The sequence below is a fragment of the Rhinolophus sinicus genome, linkage group LG03 (genome assembly GCF_036562045.2).
Source record: "Rhinolophus sinicus isolate RSC01 linkage group LG03, ASM3656204v1, whole genome shotgun sequence".
Classification (NCBI taxonomy): Eukaryota; Metazoa; Chordata; class Mammalia; order Chiroptera; family Rhinolophidae; genus Rhinolophus; species Rhinolophus sinicus.
The window spans coordinates 45686700-45697096 of NC_133753.1; the positions used below are offsets into that span (position 1 = coordinate 45686700).

The 10397-nt window shown below is 34.8% G+C and overlaps 1 protein-coding gene across 1 annotated transcript in view; it reads left to right on the forward strand.

Moving 5' to 3' along the window:
* CLPX (caseinolytic mitochondrial matrix peptidase chaperone subunit X) overlaps window positions 1–7683 on the forward strand; it is a 35051-nt gene extending 27368 nt beyond the window's left edge. The window contains exons 11-14 of the mRNA XM_019748680.2: window positions 1046–1345; window positions 2976–3068; window positions 4549–4655; window positions 5944–7683. Coding sequence (XP_019604239.1) covers window positions 1046–1345; window positions 2976–3068; window positions 4549–4655; window positions 5944–6034 — 591 coding nt within the window. The 3' untranslated portion in view covers window positions 6035–7683. The remainder of the gene's footprint in view (window positions 1–1045; window positions 1346–2975; window positions 3069–4548; window positions 4656–5943) is intronic.
* Window positions 7684–10397: the final 2714 nt, after the last annotated feature.

The window sequence follows — 10397 nt, forward strand, 5'->3', positions numbered from 1 at the left end:
CTGTGGTTGAGAGTATGTGCTCCAACCAACTGAGCCATCCTGGAGCTCAGCAGCAGCTCAGCTCAAGGAGCTATGTTCAGTCTTGCTGGGGGTAGAGCCCACCATCCCTTGTGGGAGTCAAGGAATCGAACCGGCAACCTTGTGGTTGAGAGCCCACTGGCCCATATGGGAATCGAACTGGCAGCCTTCGGCATTAGGAGCACGGAGCTCCAACTGCCTGAGTCACCGGGCCGGCCCCTGATTTTTAACTTAAGCTATTTTCTAACACATCATGTGCTTCTCTTATACTTTTGACAAAAGCTAATACTACATATCAAAATTAAACTTTCTGATAATTTCCAAGAGTATGGTGGTTCTTTTATATGGATTTAAGCAAGATCCGTACACCTTAGATACCCAACCTTTTGCAGCAAAGTTAGCATTTTTGTTTGATGTCCTCCTTATATGTTCTTTCTAAAGTCTAATCTTAAACTAGTCTGATTCATAGGTTGAAATATGCAACCACAAATCATGATTTTAATAGAATGCTTAGCAGTGACTAAGACACTTGTGGATAATTTTTTTGTAAGGCTGCTTTTCCATAGGCACTACTCCTATTTACAGTATTACAAAATTAATTTTGGTTACACAATGAATACTATCTCTATTTTCATAGTTCTTACACATTTTGGAAACCACACTAGTCTAGAGGTCTTTTAAAAACTCTGCAACATCATTATCTGAGTTCTAAGGGAGTTCCCTTCATAGTTCTTATCTACTTTTACTAGTAGGATTCATTCTTTGAGCATTAGTTGTTATATAGTGGTTAGGTTCTCATTTCTGAAAGCAGATATACCTGAGTCCGAATCCTGACTTTACCATTTATAGCAATGAGAGCTTAGTCAAGGTACTTAACCTCTCTAGGCCCATGTTTTTCATTTATAAAATGTGAATGATAATAGAAATTTCTTCTGTTGCAAAGATCACATGAGATACGCATGCAAAAAATACTTGGTACAATGCAACTTCATTCTGCTATTTATAACATCTGTCTTTTCTTTGGCAGTATCTTGGATTTGGAACACCATCTAATCTGGGGAAAGGCAGAAGGGCTGCAGCTGCTGCAGATCTTGCTAATCGAAGTGGCGAATCAAATACTCACCAAGACATTGAAGAAAAAGATCGATTATTACGTCATGTAGAAGCCAGAGATCTCATTGAATTTGGCATGATTCCTGAGTTTGTGGGACGGTTGCCTGTGGTAGTTCCTTTGCATAGCTTAGACGAGAAAACACTTGTACAAATACTAACCGAACCACGTAATGCTGTCATTCCTCAGTACCAGGCCTTATTCAGCATGGATAAGGTTAGATTTTTATTCTTTATACTTAGTTAATTTATGAGTTTTTGCTAGTGAAACTGCATAAATTAGCATAAGAAATAAAAAAGCAATCCTGCTTTTCATCTGAAATACCAGCCTATTCCTCATTAAATATGGATCTTGGAATCAGGAAAGGTACATTTAGGAGTTGGCTTTATTTTTTTTTCCTAATTAAAATCATCATTGTAACTTAAAGTCCAAGGATATATATAGAAATTATTCCAGTAGCCTACTCTCAACCCCTCAAATCAGACAACACGGGATTATCCTTTCAGCCTTGATATCCTAAATGCATTTGTTGTGATGTACCGTATATACTTTTATATACCTTTTTCTATAAAGTTTTATTAGCTCCCACATGTACTCTTCTGCAGCTAGAAACCTGGAGGTCACTCAAGCCCACATATCCAATCAGGTAGCAAATGTTTTGGGTTTTATGAACTTAGTGTCTCTTAAATATCAGTCCCATTCTCTCCATTTCCACTGCCACTACCTCAAGTCAGACTCCTTTATCATTCTTCACCTTGATCCATGCATTTGGTTTCTAATTGGTTTTCCTGTTTCACGTCTCTCTGACCATCACCACCAAAATATCATTATTTTTCACTTTACTTTCAGAGTAGATCGTTTTTAAATTAGTGAGCACAGTGCCCAGTAAACAGATACTAAGTTTTTAACAAACATTTATTGAATGAATAAACACAAAGCTATTACTTACTCTCCTCCTTAAAATCCTTCAGTGGCCTTATGTAGATGCCCCCACTTTGGTGTTCCCTTAGCACTGTGCATCTACACTATGCTGTAACTGTTAGTTTGCTGATTTGTCACCAACCAATACACTAAGTTCCTTGAAGGCAGAGGGTGTCTAATTCATCATTCTGTCTCTTAATATATAAACACACAGGGGTTCAATAAGTGTTGAATAAAGTCCTAGAAAGTCCATGTTCATCAAGGAAAAAAACCTCTTCAAACACTAAGGACAAGCTTGTAATTCATAATGCTGATACTTTCTTATAGATTAATTGATACAAACTAGTGGTGGTTCTTGAAGGCAAGGTTTTGAAAAACCATGAGATATAAAATACCTCAATTAAGTTTAACATTTTTCTAGGGGTAGAAATTAATAACCAAAAGTTGTTTAATACCAAGATCTTGTGAATTCTGATGTTCCAAAGTAGTGGAATTTTTTTTTTTTTTTTTTTTTGGTATATTCTCAATAATTTGAACTCTACTATTTTGAAATGATGGTAATTTAGAGACTCGTCTAAAGTTTTATCTTTGTTCTATAGGATAAGAGGGCTAGTAACACTCTTTAAAATGCATGTTTTCTAGTAAGACATTGATAGTCTAAAAGTACTTTGGTCTGAAAGGGGATAGAGTCAGTCAAGATAAAAATTCTGGCCTTGTGTTTCTAAGTACATATTAGTGAATCAGTGTACTTAACCCTCTGGAACTTTTCTCTGTAAAGTCAGGGCATTGGTCCCATCCCTCCTTGTTCTAAAAACAAGAATGGTGGTGGGTAGTAATAGTTAATAGATCAAACGCTGTATGGTTATATTAGGAAACTATCACCAAGTATTATCTGAGTTCTCATTTCTTTTGAATATATTTGTAGTGCGAACTGAATGTTACCGAGGATGCTTTGAAAGCCATAGCCAGGTTGGCATTGGAACGAAAAACAGGCGCACGAGGCCTTCGGTCCATAATGGTAAGTTGCTATTATTATACAACAATTAGATTATTTCTTTATTTGAGTTTTGAGAATATGAAGCCTCCATGTTTTTCCTTTGGAAACATATCCAGAGAATTAATTGGCCAAGTGTTTTTGTGATTTTTTTTTTTTTTTTTTGTCACAGATTATATTTTTCTTCTTTCTGAAAAGAAACTTTAAGGTGTTTGCAACAAAGGACACACATAATATGATTAATGAAGTAGAGAAAATCAGGATCAAAGGAGGGAGAATTTCAGAAAATTCTACACAGGCCTGTTACCTAAGCCACAGAGTACCTTCTCAGACCCATTGAAATACTCATTCTTCTAGTTTGTTTGTTTGAAATTAAGTTGCAGATAGGATGACATTGTATCCCTGAATTCTCCAGTGTGGTATGAACTCACTATTTTTTTATTTTGTAATAAGTCCTAGAGACTCAGCCTATTTTCAGCCATCTTAGATTTCTCTCCCTTACTGGCAAGGTCTGGCTAGACAATGCCATTTTGCCTACATACTCCCAAAGCAAGTGCATGTTCCTTTTCTCTTTTTAAGGATTTCACTGCTTAAGTTACTTATCTCAATAGGACTTTTTTTATTGGAACTACACTTCCATCACACAGTCTGAGATTATACTCTGTAATGAAGACCTCGACTTCAGGTGTTACTGATTAAGGACAGATTTATATAAATATGCAAACTAGAATAGTAGGTGAGAGAGTTGACTTTTTAAAGGAAATCTGATGTGTTCAATAAGTATTTTTCTTAAAATGGAATATAATCCAGCCCCTACTTACAGGCGTAACTGGTTTTCTTTAGTAAACAACTTTAGCTCTACTGCAGCACTTGAGACAAATGCTTATTTGAAGTCATTCAAAATTGAAGAGCTTGGTAGAGATGATTTAGGATCAAATAATTTTCAAAGTAAGGATTACCAGTTCACTTCCTTAGTCATAGAATATGCCAGGAATGCTTCTGTGAAACATCTGAATCCAAAAGTATAGTCTTTTGTGTATGCATGGTGACCTACGTAGGTAGAACTACCGTGTTTCCCCGAAAATAAGGCCTAGCCAGACCATCAGCTCTAATGCGTCTTTTGGAGCAAAAATTAATATGAAACCTGGTCTTATTTTACTATAAGACCAAGTATAATATAATATGGTGTGGTGTGGCGTGGTGTGGCGTGGTGTGGCATCGTGTGGCATCATGTGGCATCGTATGGCATCGTATGGTATAATATATAATAGTACAGACAAATAGCCTTCCTTATAAAATGACTTCTCTCTGAATTTAGTTAGAATCTGTTTTAAAATGAAGAATATGAAAGCTTTTACATTGACTTTTTCAACGTTCAGTTCCTGGTACATAATAGGAACTCAGTAATATTTGCTGAGTTAATGACTTAGATTTGTGGCCTTTAGAATACAAGTATTTTGTGTGTAACTTCAGTTTTCCGTGTCATTCATTACTTTTTCTTTAGGAAAAGCTGTTACTAGAACCAATGTTCGAAGTCCCTAATTCTGATATTGTATGTGTGGAGGTTAACAAAGAAGTAGTAGAAGGAAAAAAGGAACCAGGATACATCCGGTAATGTGTATTGTCAAGCTAGAACAGATCTAAAACTTGACATCAGCTCTTTATTTTTATGGTTTATTGGTCTTTCATAAAAATTGCATTGAAATCCTTATAATCATAAGGGAAGCAATTTCATAAATTTTCTGTAGAGAAATGCTCTAATTTTGGTTTATAAAATAATAATTTGTGAGTCTTTTTGAAAATTGATCTTCAAAATTAGCCTCCACTTTTTTCTCCTGAGGAAGAAGTATCAAAAGAGATGTAGAAGTAATCCAAATGAAGAGATTTAAATGAACTTTGCTGCTAATTCTGTAATTTGTGAATGACTTGTTTCATGTCTTTCACAAGACCAAAACGTTATAATTTTTTGGTCTTGTGACATAATTTTTCTCTCATTTATATCATAACAATTGACAAATTTGACATATCTTTTACTGCTTTAATTTTATCTTTATTCCGGGGATCAGCAAACTTTCTTGTAAAGGGCTAGATAAATGTTTTAGGGCCATACAGTCTGTACTGCAGCTACTCACACTACCCTCATAGAATGATAGCAGCCATATGCAATCTGTAAATAAATGACCATGTCTGTGTTCCAGTAAATCTTTATTTACAAAAACAGATGATGAGCCATATTTGGACTGTAGGCTGTAGTTTACTGACTTTATCTATTCAATAAATATTTATTATACAATGCTTGGCATTAATGTTACCTACACAAGAACTAGGTTTCTGATTTAACTGTCACAAGGCATGTTTTGTTTGCTTATGTTCTAAGGTATTTTGGAGGCAGTTGATTGGTTTTGAACAACCTTATTTATTCATAGAGACATAATTTTTTGTTTTTATTGTCTAATGACATTAATATATAAAGGAATTATGGTTTTTATTATAATGTTATAATTATAATTTTGACTCATTTGAGTCAAGTCAGATTTGATCAGAAGCTATCATCTTCTTTACCATAGACATATGTTAAATGTCAAGCATTTGAGTTGAAATAATAGACTCTAATTTTGGTGGAGAAACGGATTTTTTAAGCCTTCACAATTGAAGCCTTGTCAGTTTATTTCAGTAATATATTTATTAGGGAAAATTACTTGCAGCTCTTGGTTGTGTGGTCTAAAGTCTTCCCCATATTTTACCACTAAGCAACCTTAATATTAAAAGTACTCTTAATATTTTCTTTTTTTTTGTCTGACTTTTCTAGTGAGATCAGCTAACTTATTGAGTCTAGAAATATTGTGTTTATCCCTCATTTTTATTAAAAAAATAAAAAACTGATGTCTTTTCATTATAGGGCTCCAACAAAAGAGTCCTCTGAAGAGGAGTATGACTCTGGAGTTGAAGAAGAAGGATGGCCTCGCCAAGCAGATGCTGCAAACAGCTAAACTGTCAGATGTCTGTCCTGTATATAAAGCTCTTCCTTCTTGTGTTTAGGATCATAACTGTCTCTACAGTCTGACATTAAAAGCATTGGATCTATCTTGGATATCATACATGGTCAGAAGCCTTTAGGCTAAAAATCAGATCATGTATATTAGGTAACATTACATTGATTTATATGGAGGACATTATGTGGACTTTAATGACATAATGTTCAGAGATAAAAATGTATATTATTTTGGTTCAGTTTTTTAAAAATATGCTTAAACAAAATTCTTAGGAGTTCTTTTAAGCAATGCAGGTGTTGCAATGACTGGATTTTACAATAATGTTACTCTACAAATGGGAAAATAAATTCTTTAAAATTGAAGATTGGGATACCATTCTTTAGTTTAACCTTTTCTACCTATTGTTGTTTCCTGAAAGTATTAGAATTTTATTCATCTTAAAAATTGGAAAGGGTAATTTCCAAATAGTTAAAAATTTCATGGAAAATATACTCCAGAGAACCATATTTTAATGATTTGTTTAGCTGTATTCTTAGTCTTACCTACTAATGCATGACACTAACTTCCCAATTGGTACTATAAAAAAGGCCATTCTCTTGCTGACTTGTCTGATTTATTTGCCATCTTTAATGCATTTTAGTATCATGAGTGAACAGATGGAACGGAAGTCTGCCATATTAAAACTTCAGAAAAAGACTACACCTAATTCTAAAAGTATCATGCAGCATCAGTCATGATAACACCCATGTGCTGAACTAAATAAAATATCCTAATATTGTGCACTTACCTAAAGTGCTCAACTAGTTGTTTTTTTTTTTTTTTTTTCATGCTGGCTTTTGTCTAATTCTTTGGCTTCGTAGAACATTAAAAACCTGGGCTTTGCTATCAGCAGAAGTTAATGTGTTCACACTAAAATATAAGTTATTAATCTTCATTATGTAACAAAACTAAACTAGGGGCAATTTAGGGGGCTTAAAAATGAAAATGATTTGTTTTCATAAATATTAAAATATTTGGGTACCTTTTAGCTTTTTCTTCTATAATGTTGATACAATTTACTATTCATTCAGTTCAAACTTGAAATGGCTTAAATCAGAGTACATAGAAATATTTGTTTTTATTTTTCGGTTTATAGACTTGAGTTTTCCTTTAACCCCCTTTTTCTTAGGAAGATAACCATCAACTATTAGCAAATTCTAAATCCTGTTGATGAAGAATTGCGCTTTCTATGATGTAATAAGAGATGTGAGATCACTATTTATGGCTGAGGTAGGACCGGAAATGCACTTTCGCAGTTTTAAGCCTGGTTGCTACAGTATGGAACAGATATCCTTCTTAGTCTCCTTAGCAATGGTTAAACTTTTTCTCAGGAAGCCTTTCATATTATAATTGTTCTTTATCTTGCTCTATGGCATCATCATTTTCCTTTTTGTAGAGTGAAAATTGGAGTAGCTACTAAACATATTAAGGATAATCCTCCAGAAATGGACTGGGAGATGTTTTAGTCACAACTTACATTTGTTTTTGGAAGTTGTTAACAAAGCATAATCGATGTTTTTAAATCAAACACAACTGAGTATTAACTACGATTTGTATCTTGAAACTTATGTTTTGTCATTTGAATAAAACAAAAGGACTAAATGAAAGCCAGTGTGGTGGTGTGTCCATAATGCAGTGCCATTTTTAAAAGGACACAGATATGAACTGCTTTATTCTAGTGATTGGTTAATCCTTGGCACTTTCATATCCCTTTAGTAAATTCTAATTGCAGATTCCACAGACAAAAGTCTGTTATTAAAGTTTATGTTAAATATTTATTGAAAATCCTTACTTAAATATTCTGCATGGGGCCCACATGAGGGACACAGACCAAGCTTTTCGTGAAGTTTACTAGTGTAGTAGGGGTAGCAAACACAAGCATCAGCGCATTTAATAATGTACGTGAGGTAGATACCAGGTGTGGTGGCCCAAAAGGTAGTGGTCAGATGGATATGGCACACGTAGAAATTTTCCAGAAAGCAGTAATGAAAAGTAGATCAAAATCTCAGAGATGTGAAACAACAACGAGGGAACTTTAGGAGTTGAGAAATATGCAGCACATATGACTTCACATTACTGCTCTGAGATGACGATTTACTATATTCTCTCTCCTCTCCATTCAACTGAGGACTTTGCCTCATATTTCACCGAGAAACGTTCAGAAGATGGAAGTCATCTTCCCATCATCAAATCTATAAATCTCCGTTTCAGCACCCGACCTTTTCTCTCCAGTTACAGCCGAAGAGTCCCTCTTACCAAAACTCAGTCACTCTACATCATTATGAGGGGATCCCATCATCCTCTCTCATTCCTCAAGGCCTTTAGTTCTTTTGTTAATATCTCTACTGCATGAATATTCGTCTCCTTCCTTCTGAATCATTCCCAGCAGCACCTCGACACTGCCTACTATTTCCTGGCCTATAGCAAACATCCCAAGTTTATTTTTCACTTGTTTGTCTTTCCAACTATTCCATAAGTTTTACTAGGGTGAAGACCATGCCTGTTTTGTTAACTAAAAGCACCCACCATATAGTACTTTGTATATTTGGTGCTCCATGCACTTTGAAACAAATAATAGAATATCTTGTATGCCAGGTTAAGTTGTAATTTGATGCAGAAATTATAAGAGTTTAAAGCAGAAAACGTGGACATAATTAGCTGTTTTAGATTGTTGGGAAGGGGAGGCTCTGAGGAAAGTGGGGAAAAACATGACTAGAGGCCTATTCCTGGACATTTCTCCAGCACTTGCCCCTCTATCTCCTACCTCATCACTTTCTTCCTGTCTTTCAGATCAATTCTCGGCATACAAACAAACCACAACTTCCTGAGCCCACATCCCCTCCATAGTAACCTTAAGGTTAAGGTTGGCCTGGCTGTTTCCAGTTCCCTTCCAGGCTTTGGTTCTGAGTGAGTTAAGCTGTTGGGAGGTTTTGCACAGAGATATGACATAATCTGACTTAAGTTTTGAAAAGACCATTCTGGTTGCAGTGCAAGTGAACAGACTAGAGGAACAAGGATCTAATCAGGGACACTGGGGCTCTTATAATAAGCCTGCCAGGAGATGATGGAGTGGACTAATGTAGTTGCAGTAGTGGAAGAGAGGTAGGTATTTTTGCAAATGCAATGAAAAGTGGTATCCCATGTTCTTCAATGGGGAAACTCAGTATTATAAAGATGTCTGTTAGCCTTAATTTATATATCCAGTATTCCAATAAAAATACCAGTAAGTTTTAAAATTGAAACTAGGCAAGTGTGTATGGAAAAATAAAAATGGTAAACAAGCAAAGTGATAATGTACACTCATATAGTGCTTACTCTGTGTTACTTTTCATTTAATGCAACAACTCTGAGTTAGTTTCTATTACCAACCCTTATAGATGAAGAAACAAGCCTGGTGGTTAAGTAGCTTTCCCAAGGTCACACAACTAGTAACAGCCAAGGTTTAACCCCAGGTAGACTGATTCCAGAGACTCTCCACTTAACCAACACACTGAAAGAATGAAAGAATGTATATATATACACACACACACATATATACACACGTTAGTGCAAAAGTATTATAATTGCAGTTTAACAGGTTAACAATTGCAAAACCCACAATTATTTTTGTACCAACCTAATATATATATATTTATGCTTTAAAAATTTAAGTGTGTACCATTGTATGAGTGAACAGATCAATGGGAAAAAATGTAAATTCCAGAAATCCCAAATATATTTGGGAATTTAATATTGGAAATGGTGATACTTCAAATTAGGAAACGTATTCAATAAATGGTAATGACAACTGAGTACCTAGAAAATACCAAGTTATAGCCATACCTTACTTAAATTTTTTAAGAAAAACTGAAGCCTTTAAATATGTAGAGTAGTACATAATACATAGGATACAAGTAAATATTATGCAGAGTATTACAAAGAATTTCTGAGAAATATGAGAGGTCCCTTGAGAAGTTGGGTCAGGCACTGATTGGTTCTTTTCATGGTATTGAAATGGACTCTTACCCAAGGGGTCATCCATTACTTTTGCTTTTAAAAGTAAAGATCTAATCCTGTTAAGATGAAAAGACAAGCTATCAATTGGGAGAAAATATTGGCAAGCTGCCTATTTTCTAGTATGTAGAATAAAGAACTGAAATCTCAACAGTAAAATAAATGATTAGAAATGGGCAAAAGACATGATCAGACATTTCAGTGAAGAGGATATACAGATGGCAGATAAGCATATGAAAAGATGTTCAACATAGTCATTAAGGAAGTGCAAATTAAAACCACAATGAGATATCACTACATACTTGTCAGGATGTCTAAAAAAAATAGT